The sequence below is a fragment of the Eubalaena glacialis genome, chromosome 20 (assembly GCF_028564815.1).
Source record: "Eubalaena glacialis isolate mEubGla1 chromosome 20, mEubGla1.1.hap2.+ XY, whole genome shotgun sequence".
Lineage (NCBI taxonomy): Eukaryota > Metazoa > Chordata > Mammalia > Artiodactyla > Balaenidae > Eubalaena > Eubalaena glacialis.
In genome coordinates, this window is record NC_083735.1 from 18,476,739 (window position 1) to 18,498,242 (window position 21,504).

General features: G+C 35.8%; 1 protein-coding gene across 2 annotated transcripts in view; it reads right to left on the reverse strand.

Moving 5' to 3' along the window:
* Positions 1–921: 921 nt before the first annotated feature.
* VPS37A (VPS37A subunit of ESCRT-I) overlaps positions 922–21,504 on the reverse strand; it is a 38,013-nt gene continuing 17,430 nt past the window's right edge. The window contains exons 5-12 of one of the 2 annotated variants that reach the window (XM_061177525.1): positions 12,960–13,185; positions 11,443–11,513; positions 8,748–8,875; positions 8,609–8,667; positions 8,462–8,530; positions 4,699–4,842; positions 3,124–3,204; positions 922–1,519 (exon numbers count right to left, since the gene is read on the reverse strand). In XM_061177525.1, the coding sequence (XP_061033508.1) occupies positions 3,124–3,204; positions 4,699–4,842; positions 8,462–8,530; positions 8,609–8,667; positions 8,748–8,875; positions 11,443–11,513; positions 12,960–13,185 (778 nt within the window). In that variant the 3' untranslated portion in view covers positions 922–1,519. Of the gene's footprint in view, positions 1,520–3,123; positions 3,205–4,662; positions 4,843–8,461; positions 8,531–8,608; positions 8,668–8,747; positions 8,876–11,442; positions 11,514–12,959; positions 13,186–21,504 lie in introns of both variants that reach the window. The other variant, XM_061177524.1, reaches the window with a different exon arrangement.

The window sequence follows — 21,504 nt, forward strand, 5'->3', positions numbered from 1 at the left end:
AGTACCAGGAAGACAGGTGATTAAAAAAAGTTAATTTCTTTACCCAAATTATATCTTTATAGTCCGTGTGAATACCTGCCCTTCCACACACATAGACTAAGTATTAAGTATTATTCAAGTCTAAGAAAATAATTTTTTTTTTCCTAAAGTTCTATTGCTAAAAACGTGTATAGAAAGAAGAAAAAAGAAAAGAAAAAAACTGTACTGTATGCTGGTGTTTGGAATGGCAATCATACTGTGATGAAGTTTAAATAAAAATTGTCATTAGGTTGTTTTGTGATTTGGATACTACTTTACCAAGCCTCAGATATCTAGTTCAAGATTTTCTACTTAATTAGCTTTCACAGCTACCCATAAAATATATTCATTCTGTAACGTAGTATAAAAGCAAACTGTTTAACACAGTACAAGTTGAAGCAAAAATCCAATTAAATTAATTAAAAACTAGACTGCCTAAAAATTAATATTAATTTTATTTATTATTAAAGCTTTTCTGTTATGAAAAGCTAACACAGTAAAGGTCAGAAAAATTCACTGACTTTTTTGTGTTTAAATTTACTATTTATTAACAAAAATACTGTTTTAAACTTCAATATGAGGAACTTAGCATATCCTTATCTAAACACAAACCCAGCAGATACTTATATTTACAAAGTTAGCATGAGGCAATTCCCTGGTGGTCCAGTGGTTAGGACTACACACTTTCACTGCTGAGGATGCGGGTTCAATCCCTGATTGGGGAACTAAAATCCTGCAAGCCGTGCGGTGTGGCCAAAAAAAAAAGAGTTAGTATTAAAGTTTATGTTGGACTAGTTTAAATGAAACGCAGTTTTTTCTATTAGGTAAAATATTTATTTACCTGTATTGCCTCTTAAGTGCAACTTTAATTTTAAAAATAAAACAACAATAGGTAAAAACCGCTGGTTTGCTCTTTTGATTTATTGTATGAATTAAAAGTTACTTCCTTGAGATAGCACATTGGCAGGTTTGGTGTTTCCTGACACTGTGAATATTTAAAAACAAATTATTTTTGAAAGTTTTATCATACAGAAAGAAACAGGAAGAATAACAGTTTTTCTACAGTTGAAATGGTAATTTTTCAAAAAAGGTTGAGAGGAAAAAAATCGAAACCATTCTTGATAAAGCAATGAGGCAGTTTCAAATTAAAATTACAAATTTAAATGAAGTGATTTTATAAAATATTGAAACTAGCTAAAATTACATGCATAGGTATTTAATCAACAGTAAGAGAGGAACAGCAGTGGAACTTAAATATGATAGGATTTATCAACAACAAATAAACATTTTTAGTGCAAATAGTGCAGAAAAATTTCTCAAAGCAAAGATCATAGCAATCATTCTAATCTGTACAAAATCAGTCTCAGTTCTGTATACAATCTATATAGTGTATCTATGAATTCAGCCACTGTAATGAAATGCCAATTTGCAAATCATAAATATAAATGTGCTTAGTTTTGTGTCCCATTCCTCTCTTGGCAGTTCATGTTTTCAGGAAAATCTGAAAAGAAAAGAAAATCAAAACCTAAGATTTAATTTAAGATGATAAATTAAGATTTACCTATAAGAAGATAATCTGACTATGAGGGAAAAGAGGTAGGGAAAGGATGCTAGCATGCTCAGGTCAATAAGCAATTACTCAGTGCCCACTTCTCAACCTTGAGAAATGCATACTTGATATTAAAAATCAACCCTTACCCTCAGGGATTAACAGTCTGATTTGTAAAATAAAACAATTCAATGTTGCTACTGATGTTAAGGACAACTAGATTGAGAAAAGGGGCAGATGAGGTGGAACGGGGGTTGAGAAATGCCTGTCACTTCCCTCCCTGTCACCTGATCCCTTTTAAGGGAAACTCCCATGCTCCCTTCTCAAAGTCTACTCCTTTAGCCCAGCAGAGCGGGCAGATGAACACATGACACCAATCTCTAGGTCAAACTGCTGAGGTCAGGATGGACACTGTCTACGCAGGGCCAGTCTCCTTCCCTGAATTGGTGGTGAGACCCTGGTCAGTCTCCATTGGCTGTTTGGACTGTCAGGATATGATCAGGCCTGTGGGCAGCACTGGTTGAACGACGTGCAGGTGCAGCAAAGAAAGCTCTCCGAGGAGCCAGCGAGAAAGCACATGGGAGTGAGAGACAGAAGAGAAGAGAGAGGCAGAAATGAGAAACAAGCAGTCTTGGGAAGGGTCTGAGAAGGAGGAGTGGCTTTGGTTACTGATGGCCACGTGTCGTGTTGTCACTCCCAGGTGACTGAGGTGTACTCTTCTGCATTTTGGCTCTGTTTCCCTGCGTTATCTAGTAACATGAGCTTTTAAAGTTGTTGAGGTGGGAGCTAGTCTTTGCCACCAGATCATTCCTAAAACAAGAGAGGTGGAGAGGAAAACAGAAGAGTGTCCTGAGATCAGGTGAGAGCATGAACAAAGACACGGTGGTAGAAAAAAGAACATGACATGAGAGAACATAAGGGGAAAATGGAAAATTAAAATGGATGATCTAAGATAGAAGCCAGATTACAGAAGGCTTAAAATCAGAGAGAGAAATTTGGCATTTCTCATCCCTAGGGGTTCATTGCAGGTCCTGGAGCAGAGAAATGTTATCACAGAGTGGTATTTTAGGAAGATAATTCTGTCAGTGCAGAGCAGGAAGGAGAAACCCTAAAGTCAGAGGACTGGTCAGAAAGTTACTGGAATAATCCTGATGTGAGATGGAAAAGAGAGAGAGCAGAAATTCATTTTAAAGGAAGAAATGACAAAAGAGACTACTGAGAAATATGTCAACTAAGTAATATGGTATACTCCCCACACCAGCTGAGAGAAAGGAACTAATTACAGCTTAAACTCTACATAAGTAGCTATCAAATACTGAAAAAAAATTCATTTAAGCCAATATCATACTGAGAAAATATGCAAACAATTTCTACTGGTTATATGCTTAGGTATAAAACATTATGCTTAATATAAAGTATTCTACATGTTATATAGCACAATAGCTATAACGACAGTATTATGCTTAAAGCTGGCTGAACAAACACTGGTAAGAACACTTCATTAAAAATAGCCATGCAATAGCCTTAAGACTCAAACCTTCTAGAATACAATTTACCTATAGTGGAGCATGAAATTGGCTGTGCATTGCTATCACTTGTTGAAGTTTCTCTTCCTTGGCTCTTCTACAGTGGCAAATCTAGAAGACAAATTATTTAAAATACCAGTCACTTCTCCAATAATCTTCCTACTACTAGCTAAATTTGACAGAATTCTAAGTAAGAATCTTTTAACTTGTTGACATTATTTAAATTGTGGATGTCTAAGGTAGAGCAGAATTTAAGAATCAAAAAGAAAAAAATTTTAATTTTGTTTGGAAGATAATCTTTCTAAACTTCCAGAATGTAAAACACACTCTGATCCTTTATACCAGTTCTCTGATTATATAATTTCAAATATCTGTGTTTTAAAAATACGAAAATAAATCCTACTGTTGTTACCCAGGAAGCTTAACAAATAAAAACTTCAGGGCTTCCCTGGTGGCACAGTGGTTAAGAATCCGCCTGCCAATGCAGGGGACACGGGCTTGAGCCCTGTTCCGGGAAGATCCCACGTGCCGCCGAGCAATTAAGCCCGTGAACCACAACCACTGAGCCTGAGCTCTAGAGCCCGTGACCCACAACTACTGAAGCCTGCGTGCCTAGAGCCCGTGCTCCGCAACAAAGAGTAGCCCCGCTCGCCACAACTAGAGAAAGCCTCCGCACAGCAACGAAGACCCAACGCAGCGAAAAATAAATAAAATAAATTAAAACAAAAACAAAAAAAACTTCAAGATACAGTTATATAGTACTGAAGAAAAATGGACCCAAAATCGGTGCTTCACTAATGCTATAACCATAGTCATTAATGTCCCTGTACTTCAAATTTTCTCATGGAAAGCGGGGATAATAAAATCTGCCACACTTTCCTTAACAGTTCATATATATATATGGCACATCTGTTTTATAACGTTTATTAACAAAAGGTTATTTTTAAACTGTGATGTTTCAGAGAAATTAGGTAAATATTTAGGACTCTATCAAAGGACAAGATACTGCTAAGCAGACTTAAAATTTTTTTCTTTAAATGTAATGGAAATACTAGAACAGAAATTATCCCCAGAATGTTCTCAGTAATATTAAAAACAAAAAAATTTTTAAAATCTGTACAGGGAATTCCCTGGTGGTGCAGTGGTTAGGACTCGGCACTTTCACAGCGGTGGCCCGGGTTCAAACCCTGGTCAGTGAACTAAGATCCTGCAAGCCGTGCGGCACAGCCAAACACACAAACAAACAAACACACTATATAGGTTATTCTCTTTTTAAACAACTTGTGAAACAGGTTACTCAGGAGTATATTACAACTATTAAGACTAGACTGAAGCTAATTTACTAGCTTTACTACAGAACAATACAGACACTATCATTTCTGAAACAGAACCATTATGTGATTTACCTGCTTGTGTACTCACAACAAGCAGGTTTAAAGTGATAGCAGGATGTTGCTATCGTTCTCAATAGAGGCTCTTCAGTTTCCTCTCACGGCACTCAAAACTCCAGCTCAGTTATGTGCTAAGGTTTTTTTTACTCATGAATATACGTAAGTTATTTGAAATTACGCTGTCACTTGTCCTCAACTGAAGAGTATTACATACTGTTCTCTTTTCCATGAAGCTACTGAGAAAATCATCTATATCAGTTTTTCCCTCCAAGAAATCTTCTGCAATATTATCAGAGTCTTCCTCAGCTTCATGTGCAGCTACTTTCAATCTTGCCTGTAGGGCACTCGCACTACAGCTCTGAAAAAGAAAATCAAGTATATTAGTTTCCGATGCTCAGAAAAACTCCTTAGAGGGAAGGGAAATGGAGTAGAGGTAGAGGTAGGGAGAAGCAATTCATTATGTGCCTTACATAGCCTCTTTTTGAGGAAATCTGGTCCCATCTAAGTCCTCACCTTTTGGATATGAGATGGCTACCTAACACAATAGAAACCAATCCATTGCCTGCAAACTATTAAGTGAGAGAAACTGGGCAGATCACTGTCCTCTCCTGGTATTCCTGCCCTTGTATAATCCCCTCCCCTTGAGTGTGGTCTGGACCTAGTGACTTGCTTCTAATGAACAGAATATGGCAAAGGTGATGGAATTAAATTTAACCAAAGTGGTGAAGGACACCGAAAACTACAAAACACTGCTTAAAGAAGACATAAATAAGTAGAAAGACACCCTGTGTTCATGGATCAGAAGACTTAATACTGTTAAGACAATACTACCCAAAGTGATCTCCAGAGTCTATGTAATCCCTATCAAAATGTCAACAGCATTTTTTGCAGAAATAGAAAAATCCACCCTAAAATTCATAGAGAATCTCGAGATCCCCAAATAGTCAAAACGATCTTGAAAAAGAAGAACAAAGTTGGAGGATTCATACTTCCTGATTTCAAAACTTACTATAAAGCTACAATAATCAAAACAGTATGGTACTGGCAATCAGAAGAGACATATAGATCAATGAAATAACAAACACTCATACATATGGCCAAATACTTTCAAAAGTGTGCCGAGACCCTTCAATCGGGAAAGGACAGTCTTGGACAACTATTGCTAGGAAAACTGGATATCCACGTTCAGAATTAAGTTGCACCCTTACCTTACCTCATACACAAAATTTAACTCAAAATGGATCAAAGATCTAAATGTAGGAACTAAAACTGTTTTTATTAATAGTCATCCTAGTGGGTGTGAGATGGTATCTCATTGTGATACATCACATACAGGGATATATAGAAATACACCATTTTTAATCACCTTTACCTACACTGGTTATCTATCTTTACAAGTCTCGCTCACACAGATAATGTAATTTTGCTTATTAGTGTAAGGTTGAGCATCTTTTCAAATGTTTCCATTTACTTATTCATTAAATATTTATTGAGTACCTACCATGTGCCAAGCACTGGACCAAGGTATTGGGTATACAGGGGGAAAAAACCAGGACAGGTTCCTGCACTAATCGCACCAACAGTCTAGTGAAGTGGTTTCCATACTTTAGAGTATAGAAGAGTCATCATTTTCAGAGGTTCTGAGTGAGCACATCTACAGAGACAATCCTAGGAATCAAGGATTTTTTTAAACATTTCAAGAAGTCAGAATAATTGCTATATCAGAATGTTTATTGGACCTTCATATTTCTCCTTTTGTGAGTTTCCTGTTCTTCCCTTTGCCTGTATGTAAGGTTTTTTTATGGACCATTGGCATTAATATTTGTTATAGCCGCTACAAATATTTGTCCCCTTTACTTCACTTTTGATTTTATGATCTTCAATGTATACAAAGTTTAAATTTATATATAGCTTAAATCATCAGTTTTTTATTTTATGCTTCTGCCTATTGTCATAATGCTTAGAAAGGATTTTCCCATCATAATCCTAAAAAAAAAACTCTAGCAGATAGTTGTCTCTCATAATTTTATGGTTTCCACCTAAATACTTACTCTATCTAGAGTATCTTTCTGTGTATGCTATGATATAGGGATCTAACTTTTTTCTAAATGGACTGTCTTTATTAAATTCTCATTTTTTTCTAACCAATTACTCATATATATGTCTGTTTCTGAACTGCAGAATCTGTTCCACAGAACTATTTTTTGCTTCCTACAAGGCTACTCTACTGTTTTAAATAAAAAGCTTTTATAGTGTATTTTGATACTGGGAAAGGGTTTCTTTTTGCTCAAGCTCTTCTTGACTACTTTAACCTGTTAGTTTTTCAGAAGAACTTTAGAATAAATCTGTTTAAATTTAAAAAAAAATACTCTTGGGATTTTGATTGGAAGTATAGAAGATTTTTAAGTTATTTTGGGAAGAATGAAATCTTTATAATATTGTATCTTTCAGTCCATGAATATTCTGTTACTCTATTTCTTCAAGTCTTCTTTTGTGTCATTCAGTAAAGTTTCCTAACTTACTTCATTGGGTTCAGTTCTAATTTTTTTTTACAGTTTTGTTTATATTGTAAGTGAGTTTTTTTCTTCTACTTCATTTGCACTGGTAGTTGCTAGATATCTAGAGGAAAACCTTCTCAATTTGCTAGGATTTTTACTTGTTTGGTTTTGGTTAACAACCGTTTCATCTTTTCTTTTACATTATACCTCTTTTCCTTTTCTTGTCTTCTTACAGTGGCCAGAACCTCCCAAACAATGTTAAACAGCAGTGATACTGGGGCATCACTGTCTCATTCCTAACATTATAGGGATCCTGGAAATGTTGAGTCATTAGGTGTGATGTTTGCTGTTGGTTTCCTTATTAAATTAAGGAATTAATTTTATCTTAGTTTACTAAGAGTTTGTCTAAGGAATGATGCTGATTATTGTGAAAAGCTTCTTCAGCATCTACTAAGCTTTAATAAGCATCTAAAGGTATTTTAGTTGACTCTGTCAGATTTTCCGGTTAAGAGGGAGGACTGCTTACATGTGACTCCTGACTCTGATACTTTCTATTTATATGACCTCAGGGATGTTATTTAATATCCATGTGCCTCAGTTTCCTCATCTGCAAAATGGAAAAACAGTAACAACATCTACCTCATAGGGTTTTGGGTGGAATAATGGGCACTATATGTAAATAGCTTAGTGCAATGCAAAAGACACAACAATTGTACAATGTCAGCTACTATTATTTTATTCTAAAGAATGATCATCTGAAATCTATTATAAATTTATATTCTCCTTTACCATCTTTTTTTTGCTGTTGTTTTATTTCTATTTTATGTTTTACTAAATTGGCTTTACCTTCTAGAATTCCTGATTTTAAAGGAAACAGAATATTATGATTGGGTTATTGATATGAGATATAAAGATTATATCCTCTTCTCTTTCATTTATTTTAATTTTTTAAATGATTTTTGCCCTTTTTATTTTTAAAGATTTGTTTTTTCAGGAACATGGGGTGAATTTTATAAAGTTTTTGATTTTTCACATATTTCTAGCATAAAATCTATTATTTGTGGTGAATTATACTTTATACTTTTTATATATTATATTTTTCAATTTGCTAACTTTTCATTTAAGATACTTGTATATAGGCTTACAAGTAGTCTAAAATTAAAATTTTTGTTGGTAGCTTTTATTAGAAGAGTTAAACTGCCTTTATAATAACTCTCCCAGAAGAGTTCCTTATGGGGCTTTATATTTTTCTATTTTGGAACCAAATGCTCTTGCATGAGCACAAATGATTTACAATGGCTTATAACTGACAGCTGTTCATCTGCGTAACTTAGAGCTGTTTATCATGACTTATAAACAGATAAGATAAACTCAGATACCTAATAAATGCTTTCTGGTAATAATGAATTTAAGAATGTGGCACATGCACATTAAGATTAAAAATTCTTATGGTAAAAGAAAAGAGCTAAACAATCTTACCTCGCTAAGTTCATGCTGCCTTTGCATCTTCTTTTCAAAAGTTGATTTCATTTGTGTAAGTAATTCATACTAAAAGAGAAAATTAAAATGCTATTTAATTCTACTTTAAAATTGTATGGGTTTCTTAAAAAATGATAACTAACTCACCTTATCTAAAACAGTTTGCCTTTTGGCTTCCAAGCTGGGCTCCAAAAGGAGATTTTTCCCTGTAAGATAAATTTCTAGTTTATTGCTAGGTAAAGATCACATTTTTCTTAGGAAATTTAATAAGTAAGGAAAGACATACTTGCTAGCTCCTCAATACTTTTCATTAAGTCATCCTTGTCAGTAATAATTTGTTTTAGTTGAGGCAAAGTCAGAAACTGTTCTAGTAATACCTCCTCTTGTTCATTCATATCTGTAAGTTGTGATACACTAGAAACACAACAGAAAAAAATATGTTAATGAATATCAGTCATCTAGTTTTTTTCCATGATAAATATCCACCATTTTTCAGTTTCATTCAGCTGATAGAGTTCTAAATAATTTTTGACATATATATTTTTATATAGACACAGAAGAAGGCAAATTATAACCTTAAAAGCAAATAAAACATCAATCACAATAGAACAAAAAGTACTCTAAATACAGTACAGTCTCAAGTCACTACACGACTATGAAGATGAGGGTTTATGACCAGCCCTAATAACCTACCAATTTTAACCTCTGAGCCTATTTACCTAATAGGTATGTGGCTGTCACAATAAATGATATATGTATATGTGTCTGTGTATAAAACGTCATTAAAATGTTTTTAAAAAGCAATTGTGGAAGGCTAATCCCAGAACAAGAATCATATCCAGAGAGTGAAAGAGGGAACTGGATGGGTGGGATAGGGAGGGAGGGAAACCTTTCTGAATCTTTCAGTTTTGACTACATATAGATCCATATAAATGCATTACATAATTAAAAAACAAAATTAAAACAGAAAAAGCAGTCTCTAAAATTCAAAGCAAATGGAAATAAATGAACCTGGTTTTTTTTCTAAGTTATGTAATCATCCAGAGAAATTTTACTGAAAAGACTTTAAAAAATAGTATTTGGCTATACATCTCTGGTGTGCTATATCCTAAAGACAAAAGAAGTGTAAAAAACAAAACAAATACACAAAAACTTATCCTGCTTTCAATAATCACTACTGATATTGTTTTTTTATTGGTATTGTTATTTTGAAAAAGAACAAGTGCCTTTCAGAGAAATGGCTGGCTTCAGGTCAGGGAAAAAAAATGTTCATGTTGAGCCCATGACATCTTTGTTTTGCCAGAGTTTCCTATTGACTAAAGATAGAACTGTTTAAGCAGCAAAAAGAATAATGTTTGAATGGATTGAAACACAAATTTTTTTTTAATTTATGAGTTTATAGTAACTCAAAAACAACTATAAAAAAACAAAAAAAACCTTGCCTATCAGAACTTTTGCAGCTAGCTTATGCATCAACTCATTATTCTGAAAATTGATAAATTAAGAGGAAAAAAATCAAGCATATATCTTGTCTTTCTGTATGAAGTATATTTCAATATAACTAAACTTTCCTTTTCTATGAAGGAAAGTCTTCATAGACTTCTGGCTAATTCTGGCAGTAGGAAAACACATTTGCAATCCCTAATGAAATAATGCATAGTCAGTGATTTCAAGTGTTTCAACCTGTTTCAATCTTAATGTCACTAAAAATAAGGCAACCAGACATCACTGCTGCCGTATGTGATGTAATAGGAAATATGCACTAACTATGATGTAAATATTCTTGCCAAAAGAACTAAACCTAAACTTTTTCCCCCAGCTTTCTTGAGACATTGTGTAAGTTTAAGGTGTACAATGTAATGATTTGATAAAAAATTGAACCTACATCTAATCAAAACTCTATATCTACCACCAGTAGAAGGAAATATGAGAAATAGAGGAACACCCTCAATGGAACCACAAGGATGCAATCAGGCAACAACAGGGTATGGGAAATTCTATAGGACAAATAACCAGTTTCTTACATAAATATTTAATAATATGTGTATAATTTACTCTATATGTATTTATATGTGTATGTATATATATTTGTATGTATATGTATGCATGCATATGTGTTTGTGTGTATATGTACATACATATTAATAAACATGGGAGAAATGGTTCATGATTAAAAGAACTATAAAAGATAACAGTATTCAAATGCAATAGGTAGATCTTATTTTGAACCCTGATTCAAATAAACTACCAACCAAAAGATTTAATTATTAAGACCCTGGGGAAATAAGATAATATCAAAGAATTGAAGAATTAGCATCCATATTGTGAGGTACGATGATGATGTGGATTGGGATTATGGCAAAGAAAAAGTCTTTACCTGGTGGAGAAATTTAGTGAAGAATTTATAGGTAAAAATAACATAATATTTGGGATTTGGTTTAAAATAATCCTGACCTATACCCATACTTCCTGAAAAAAGCTGGAAGAAGATGGCAAAGAGGTTCACCTTTTTGTATTTTTGACGTTTTCATAATAATGTTTTTAAAGGGAAGGAAAAAAGTAAAGGAGGAGGAGAATACTCTATAACACGGCAACAATAACAGTCCCTACTTCACGGGTTGCTGCAAGCATTACTCCGCGTATGACTGCTTTAACGTGTACGTGCTGCGGGTAAACTTCATTAATTATTAGCAGAGAATAACACATCACCACTTCCTACAAGTGACCGTAAAACACTGGATCAAATAAAGCTAAACTTTTTTTAACTGTAGGATTTCTCACAGACCAGTAACTCAATAAATATAACCTACAAGACAGATGACTGATTCATAGAACTTTCCCACTAAGACATCCACAATATAGGAAGAGTGATGATTTAAAAATGTTTTTTAACTTAATATGGATATGAAAATGATGATGTGGTTTCTATTTACAAATTAAACAGACAACAAACACCAATGTTACTCTCCTAGTTTTTTTACCTTAGTTCTGAGAGTTCTGGAAATACATCAGGGATATCAGGCATCTTGTAACCAAAACCATTTTGGCTTATCTAAAGAGAGTTTGAAATGGTGTTAAATTTCAGCCATCTTTTTGACTGCTCCTATTTGGTTATAAAAGTAATTTTTAATGTACTGCGTCCCGTAACTGTTTTCATTATCACACTTAATCTTTGCACTTCACATTGTCCTTACCCTCCCCTTCTTTCTTCACTGTTTTTTTCAGTGTATCTTTATACATATAGGGTTACTTTTTTTTTTTTTTGATGGGGCTCACGTGAGTACCTGTGTTTAGCTCTTGGACAAGTATACAGTTGTAAAATAAATCTCCTAAGTGTATCTGTGACAAATGTGGAGAATTATCTGTGGGCTTCACTGATGTATATGAATGTTTGTCTCAAGTGAAAGGCATTAAGTATAGAAAAATTAGTAAGTTGGCAAAAATCTGAATAGTTACCTAAGTTCCATGAGAGAGTAGGGTAGATAAGGAATAGAGTATACATTGTTTGAATATAGATGACATTTTAAAATCAAGGACCCATGAAAAGTTCTCTTGTAATTTTATTTATATGACTAATTATAATTTGTTCATAATATTCATTAATACAATGATGAAAGGTTTTGGAAAAACGAAGTCCATTTGGGTCTATATTCTAAATTATTACAAACACTAAAATTAGTAAAGTTGATTATGACAATTTTTTAATATTTGAGTATTACTATGGGTGATATTCACTAAGGGTTAAAAATGAAGGTTTTTAAATCCCTTTAATAGGTTTAATGCACAGTCTCTCCCTCAGTAACATCCCACATGGCAGCAGATACCAGCTTAACTTAAGAACACACAATTTTTTACACCAATGAGACACTGGTTTAAAAGTCCTCTGAATGCTAGAGCAGACCCTCCATAATCTGATACATGCTTCTCCTATACAATCCTTCTCATATCTTTGCCTGTGTCCTATATGACAACCAGAGGGCTCTATAACAGGCAGCTTCACAAATATGCCATCTGGTTTATGCTCCCAAATCTTTGTCAATGCTGTTGCCTCTTCACAGAATTGCCTTATGTGACCCCTTATCATCCTGGCAAATTCATTACCATCTATCAAAATTTGGCCTCAAGTGTGAATTCATTCATTCATCTGCCTCATTTTGAATGAGCACCTACTATATGCATCAGGCATGCTTTGAGGCACCAAGGATAAAGTGGTTTAAGAAAAAGAATTGCATCTTCTATAAAGGTATCTTTCTAGCTCTACGATGGTCCCTGGGAGCACTGACTATTCCCTTAACTGTGTCTGCCGTAGCTCTCGACTATCTCTTCTACTTACAATCATTTAATTATTTGCTGGTTACCTCTTTGACATTGTTACTTAAGTTGAAAATGTGATTTAATCTTTTTATCTTTTGTGCCATGGTGGCTGGCACACTGGAGGGATATAATGTTTGTTGACTGACTATTTCAAGGGTACAAACTACAGATATCTGATACCAACCGGTGCTGCAGTGTCTGTTGTGGGAACAGGCAATGGCAGATTTGAAAGGACACCAAACGAAGGAGCAGCAGGTTTGGCTGCTGTATGACTTGTCGCCGAAGAAGAAACAGTGTCAGCAACAGATAAAGAACCGACAGTCCTGGTAGCTTCTTGTGGGGGATATGGAGGAAGAAATGGAAAACCCGGAGAAGCGCAAGGAGGCGTCCCACCCGCTTTACTGTACAGGCTAAAGAGAAAGAGAGGAAAAACATGAGGTTAGATTTTAGGTAAGTTTGTAAAAGTATTCCTAAATTGTTCTAAAAAACAGTAGTTACGCAGTACAGATGGCAGGTGCCATTAGTTATTATAATTATGTAAGTGAATCAGCTATCATATAAATTGATAAAATATGAACACCCCTCAAGAGAAAATTTTCGTTTCTTTCCATGAAAAAGAAAAATGTTTTAGAAAATATACAATTCAACTGGTCACACTGGAAGTGAATAGAATGCTCAAAACTCAAATACGGCTTTTCTGTTGGCATCAATGAGTATCTTCATAGAAGAAATGGAGAACATTTAAGTCCAGGAAATTTATTCAAGTGTAGCTTGAATAAAGTCGTAGCTTTCATTATATTTGGCAAAATCTGACTGCAAGTCAGGACTGCTTTTCTGGAAAATTTCAAAGAAAAATTAAATGTACAGATGAGCTGCTAAAAATGTTAAAACATAAAAAAGATGCGTATAAAAACTATGTATCTATTAGAAAAAGCGGCACAGCAGTATGTGCTCAAGATATAATCAGAAAATAATTTATTTTTGCAAGGTAATAAATATTGGGTTCTGGATCAAGATGGTGACAGAGGAAGATCCTGAATTCACCTTCTCCCACAGAAATACTGAATCAACAGCTACATAGGGAACAATTTCCTCTGAAAAAAAACCCTAAAAACTAGCTGAGCGGCTCCTACACATTGGGCAAACAAGAAGAAAATGACATCTAAGCTGGTAGAAGAGGCTGAGACACAATCTCACCATAAACCCCACCCTCAGCAGGACAACCCACAAGCTGGAGAAAACTCAAAACCCAGAGCTTTTCTCTGGGGAGTTAAGGGTTGAGTTTGAACCTGAGAGACAAGCCCCCAAAACATCTAGCTCTGAAGACCAAAAGAGCTCATGTCCCCGAGACTCACAAGGCTGCAGCGAACTAAGAAACAATTCTTACAGGGCTCGTACTCTTGGACTCCCCTGCCTCAGGGCCAAATGCAGAAGAGGACCTGACTTAATGTGAAAGAGGCTCATTTGCCGATCTTAAAGCATCAGCTCGAGGCAGCGGCAGGCATCTAACTTAACGCACATCTAGGGGTCGGCTGGGATACTTTCTGGGGATGGTGGCTGGTGGGTGACATCTTGTTTCCCATCTGCTGTGCTCCAGAGACCCAGGAGCACCCAGAGGGAGTGCCTACATGCATCTGGTGCTCTGGTTTCTGCAGCTTCCGCCCAGGGAATAGCCCTTGATTGCTTGACTCTGGATGCCAGGCAGGCTAAGATTCCTGGGTCCCACAGGATTGTAACAATCAGAGAGACAGTTCTTGGTAGACTATGACCCCCAGGACACCGCACAGACAGCAGACAGAAGCAACCCCCAGTCTTCCTGTGAAAGAGGCCTATGTGCTTGTCCAGGGGCTTGGACATCTAGGCACCCATGGAGATGCTCTCAGGGAATGGAGGCCAGTGGACACCATCTCCGCACTCTCGCTCTGCCTCACTGCAGCTCACCACTATCTTAGAGAACGGAGCTTATACTCTTGTTTTTGCAGTGGCAACCAGGGGACACCACAACACTGTCTGAATCTGACAGCCAGCGGGGCTCACACTCACAGAAATGGAGAAAAAGTTCTTAATCAGCTACCCCCCCAGGGGAACAGCATGGGACAACAGGAGCTCAGTCTTTCTGTTGAAAGAGGCCTATTAGCTTAGTATCACAGCTATAGCCTGAGGGGCAGGCTTCTAATTAAACACAACTCTAAGGACTGAATGTAATCCTTCCATACACTCCAGAGGGCAGGCTCTACTATCTTTGTGCTCTCTCTCTGCATGTTCCAGAACGCCAGCATGTCTTGGAGGGGAGATCTTACATGTGTTTGGTGTCCCGGTTTTGTATTTGGTGCTCTGGTTTTTGTGGCTGCCAACCAGGGAATGCCCCTTACTTACCTGGCTCTGGCGGCCAGGAGGGCTGACATTCCTGGGTCCCATGAGACTGTAACAGTTGTAGACAGTTCTTGGCAGGCTGCCACACCAGGGCACTGCACATAGCAGACTTAAACACACCCACAGTCTTAATGTGGAACAGGCCTGTTTGCTTATGCTCAAGCTTCAGTCTGAGGGGTGGGCTTCAGGCTTGGAACCCATGTATGTGAAGGCCTACGGAGGCGCCTTCAGGGAACAGAGGCCAATGGACACCATGTTTTCATTCTCATCACCTGGCTCAGGTGGCTAGCAGGACTTAATAAGCTTGTGGTCCCACAGAACTGTATATATTTGCATACATTAAAAGCTGCTGCCTGAGGGTCTTGCTTCCAATCAGCCTAAATCTAGGTATGGATATCCTCCCCTGTGGAGCAATGACAGGTCTTCGCACACCCTTAATTCCTGGGAGCTATTAAAAAAATAATGTTGCTTGGACAATCACAAAGGCTTGAGAGACAGTCAAGAGCCAGGGTAGGGTTGAATGATAAGGTTCATCTCCTAGTCCCGTCCTCAAAACTGGGAGAGGTGACTGTTTTATCTTACACAGAGTCAAGCAAAAAGAAGAAACAAAGAAATATGTTCCAAATAAAAGTACAGGATAAAACCTCAGGAAAAAAAACCTTAATGAAATGAAGATACATAATTTACTTGATAAAGAGTTCAAAGTAAAGGTCATAAAGATGCTCCCTGAACATAGAAAGAACCTCAACAAAGAGAAAGAAAATACAAGAAAGAATCAAAGCTGGAGAATACAACAACTGAACTGAAAAATATACTAGAGGGATTCAACAGCAGACTGGATGAGGCAGAGTGAGAAATGGGTATTTCCTGCCATATCAGTAAACAAAGGATGTCACAGTCATCAGCCAGAAGAAATGATCCGTGAACTCAAGACAGGGCAGTGGAACTCACATAATCAGAGCAGAGGAAAAAAAAGGAAAAAAAGTGAAGATAGCTTAAGGGACTTACGATTTGTATTATAGGGGTACCAGAAGGAGAAGAGACAGAGAAAGGGGCAGAAAACTTAATCTGAAGAAATAATGGCTGAAAACTTCTCTAACCTAGGGAAGGAAACGGGCATCCAGATCCAGGAAAGCCAGGAAGTCCCAAACAAGATGAACCAAGACACATTTTAATTAAAATGTCAAAAGTTAAAGACAAGGCAAGGATCTTAAAAGCAGCAAGAGAAAAACAACTTGTTAGGTACAAGGGAACCCCCATAAAACTACCAGCAGATTTTTCAGCTGAAACTTTGCAGGCCAGAAGGCAGGGGAATGACATATTTAGAGTACTAAAAGAAAAACACTTTCAAGAATACTCTACATAGCAAAGTTCTCATTCAGAATTGAAGCAGAGGTAGAGTTTTCCAGACAAGCAAAAGCTAAAGTAGTTATCACCACTAAACCGACCTTACAAGAAATGTTAAAGGGACTTCTTTATGCTGATATTACATGCAAATAGAAACCAAAAGAAAGCTGGGGTAGCTATACTTATATCAGACAAAACAGACTTTAAAACAAAGACTGTAATAAGAGACAAAGAAGGGCGTTACATAATGGTAAAGGGGTCAATCCAACAAGAGGATATAACAATTATAAATATTTATGCACCCAAGATAGGAGCACCTAAATATATAAAGCAAATATAAACAGACCTAAAATGATAAATAGCAATAAAATGAGAATAGGGGACTTGGGACTTCCCTGGTGGTACAGTGGTTAACAATCTGCCTACCAGTACAGGGGACACGGGTTCGATCCCTGATCCGGGAAGATCTCACATGCCGCGGAGCAACTAAGCCTGTGCGCCACAACTACTGAGCCTGTGTTCTAGAGCCCACTTACTACGACTACTGAGCCCACATGCCATAACTACCGAAGCCTGCATGCCTAGAGCCCGTGCTCCGCAAGAGAAGCCACCACAATGAGAAGCCCACACACTGCAACGAAGACCCAACGCGGCCAGAATAAATACATACATACATTTATTAAAAAAAAAAAAAAAAAGGGGACTTAAATACCTCACTTACAAAACTAAACAAATGGGACTACATCAAACTAAAAAGCTTCTGCACAGCAAAGGAAACCATCAACAAAGTGAAAAGGCAACCTACGGAATGGGAGAAAATATTTGCAAACCATATATCTGACAAGGGATTAATATCCAAAATTTATAAAGAACTCATACAACTCAACAGCAAAAAAACAAATAATCTGATTTAAAAATGGGAATCTGAATAGACATTTTTCCAAAGAAGACATACAGATGGCCAACAGGTACAAGAAAATATGCTAATTCTTTGATAATTAGATAACTATCAAACTTGTTGGAATGACTATTATCAAAAAGATAAGAAATAACAGGCATTGGTGAGGCTATGGAGAAAACTGAATGCTGTACACTGCTGGTGGAAATGTAAATTGGTATAGCCACTATGGAAAACAGGATGCAGGCTCCTCAAATAGAACTACCATATGATCCAGCAATTCCACTTCTGGGTATTTATGCGAAGAAAATGAAGACACTAACTCGAAAAGATGTCTGCTCCCCTATGTTCATTGCAGCATTATTTACAATAGACAAGAGATGGAAACAACCTAGTGTCCATCAGTAGATGATGAGAGAAAGAAAAGGTGGTGCATATATACACCGAAATATTATTCAGCCATAAAAACAAAGAAAATCTTGCCATTCAAAACAATATGGATGGACCCTGAGGGTATTATGCTATGTGAGATATGTCAGACAGAGAAAGGCAAATACCATACGCTCTCACTTATGTGTAGAATTTAAAAACGAAAAACAAAAACAAAAAACACTGAGCTCATAAATACAGCAAAGAGATTGGTGTTTGCCAGAGGCAGGTGATGGGCAGCAGTGGGCAAAATGTGTGAACATGGTCAAAAGGTACAGACTTTCAGTTATAAAATGAATAAGTCCTGGGGAGGTGATACACAGCATCATTATGGTTAATAACACTATACTGCATATCTGAAAGCTGCTAAGAGTAAATCTTAAACATTCTCATCACAAGAAAAAATTCTGTAACTATGCATGGCGATAGGTGTTAACTAGACTTACTGTGGTGATCATTTTGTAATATAAATTACTATTGAATCATTCTGTTGTACACGTTACATGTCAATTACACCTAAAAAAGATAATATTTTACATTTAATATTTTTTTTCTCTTAGAGCAGTTCAAAGAGAACCACATTCTAAAATAATTAGTGTAATTTAGGCCTAAATGCAGATGAGAATTATCTAAATACCACTACTTAAATTAATATAGTTAAGTTTAAATGGGTCAGTCACTCTTGTATAAAAGATAAAAGGACTTTTTTAAAACACAGAATACTAAATACTTTACTTTGTATTTGTGGTATAATAAGAAACATATTTTGTCTTTGACCAGGTTCTAGGCAAAGTGCTCCTAAAATCCTGGTAAGTTCTTAAATGATAGGACCCTTTTTTGTTATTTGTAACACCTGAGTTTATGCTAATGCGGTGACTTAGGCTGAGTCCCTATATAGTCTGAGGACGGGGTTGGTCACCAAAAAGTCCAAGTGACAGGAAGTTGGAACTTTCAGCCCCACCCATCAATCTCAGGGAAGAGGGGGGCTGCTGAATAAGCTCTATAAAAACCCTTGAACAGTAAGATTTGACAAGCTTCTTGATGATGAATGCATCCACATGGCAGGAGGGTGGTACACCCCAGTGCACGGGGACAAAAGCTCCTGTGCTCGGGGCTCTCCCAGACCTTGCCCTGCCCTACGTACCTCTTCATCTGGCTAGTCATCTGTATCTTTTACAATATCCTTTATAATCAACTAGTAAACATAAGTAAATTTATTTTGGAGTTCCATGAGCCACTTAACAAATTACTCAAACCTGAGGTGGAGGTCATGGGAACCTGTGATTTATAGCACAGGTAACAATCTATACATTTTCAATTGGTATGTGAAATGGAGCAGCCTGTGAGACTGAGCCCTTAATCTGTGGGATCTGACGCCATCTCCCGGTGGATAGCATCAGAATTAAGTTCGTAGGAAATAGTCAGTGTCTGCTGAGAACTGGAGAATTACTTGGTGGTGTTGGAAAAAAAAACGGGTATCAGAGTATTGAAATGTTCCAAAATATATCAAGCTTAAACAATTTTTTTAAACGGGAGTGCTACTGTTTCATGACATAACTTAATGTCATATTTAATGACATAAGTTAACATAAATTGGAATTGTGTTGGAAGAAAACATTTGTCACAGATTTTGAAATTGTAATACTAAAGCTAATATGGAAAAATAAATAAGAATATAGAGAAAAGTACCTGAAAAAGGAGGGTAAAGAGAGATTAACCCTGCCATATAGCAAAACACATTAGAAAACCTTAATAATTAAAAAAAAAAAAAACACAAAACTTTTTAAAGCATAACACTGGCAATGGATAGGTAGATCAATGGAACTGAATACAAAATCCAGAAAAATCACAAAGATATATGGCAATTAAGATATAATAAAAAGAATCTCAAATTAGTAAAAAAAAAAAAAAGATAGATCGGTCAATAAATAGCATTGGGACATCTGGAAAAAATTAAATTGGAGCCAAGCCCTCATACCTATAATAAAATAAAAACCAAAAGTATCAAATATAAAATGTTTTTTGGATTTTTAAAAAAAATCTTAAAAGAACTGGAAGAAATCACTGGGAAATTAAAAACTTGGGGTGGTAAAGGACTTTCTGTGATCCCAAATTCAAAAGTCATAAGAGAAAATAATGATAAATCCCATGACATAAAAAACAAAACACAACAAAACAACAAAGAAAACCCCTCTACATGACAAAGCCCATTATAAATAAAGACAAATAACAAATTGGGGGAAAACATCTGAAACATGTCATAGGAAAATGGATAATTTCTCTAATATGTAAAGAATTTCTCCAAATTAATAAAAGACTAACAACTCAATAGCAAAATGGAGAATAGGATAGAATACACAGGTTCAAGGAAAGGAAAAAAAAATCTCTAAATCATAGGAAAAAATTGTCAACTTCACTGTAAGATAAATACAAATAAAGTTATACTAACACATTTTCCGCTTATAAATTAGCAAAGATCCACTTTGATAATTTACTATGTCAGCAAAGGGAATAAGCATTGCGTATAGGAGTAGAAATTGGTACAACTTACTCTGTAGGGCAATCCTGCAGCATTAGTCAAAATTACAAATATGTGTACCACTTTGAGAATGTATCTAACAAATAAACTTACACTTGGGTAAAATATTATTTTTAATGTTATTCACTGCATCACTGAGGGCAAAGAAGGATGGGCCTTTTAGGAAAGACTGGAAACAACAAAAATGTCCATTAATAGGAGTTTTGTTAAGTTATGCTATATCCATAAAACAAGTACTTTGTGGTCATAAAGAAGAATGAGGAAGTGCTTTAGTAACCAACATGGAAAGCTCTCTGAACCATACCATTTAGTGAGGGGAAAAAAAAAAAAAAGGGCAAGGGAATAGTTTGCTACCATTTGTGTGAAAAAAGAGGGAATAAAATACTATGTGTACGTATTTCCTTGTATATGCATAAAATATCTCAGGAATTCTATACATATGCACCCAAATGAAAAACTTTGGATACCAATAAGAAAAAGTAAACCGCAAGGGAAAAAGTGGAAGGAGACTTTTCGCCCCATACCCTTTTATAGTTTTAAAATTTTTGAGCCAAGTGAATATATGATTGAAAAAATTAAGTTTAAAAAAGTTCTCTAAAAAGATTGTTTATTTCAAGTATGGCTCACCTTTATCTTAAAGGTTTACTTTTATGTAAAGGTATATTATTAACAGGTATGTAAATATAACATAAGTTATTTAGAAAGAATATGTTCAATGTGAGGGAATATTTGTACTATCCTTGAAATAAAGTCTTAATGATTCTGAACCAATCTGCTTTATTTTAATCTCAGTAGCAGGTACAACCTATAAAATAATCTAAGAAATGTATCAAACTTGCTTTTTAACAATGTGTACTGTATCACAGTTGTTGGCTTATATCTTCAAATAAGGTGAATGGGATATATTTAACTCTTTCCTGACAGAAGATAGGAAATCCAGTTTTTAGATAAAGAATCAGCGAGGCTTATGACTCCAGGAGAAAGACACAGGAGGGCAAAGATGATGGCTGGGGCTGATATACCCAATGAATGGGATAATCTAGCCTAAGCAGATTTCCAGGCAGTGTTAAAGATGCCACCTGACTTCTGAACAAGAAAAAGTTCTTGGAAATTAAGTAGAAGAACTGGGTAATTAAGCCAAGA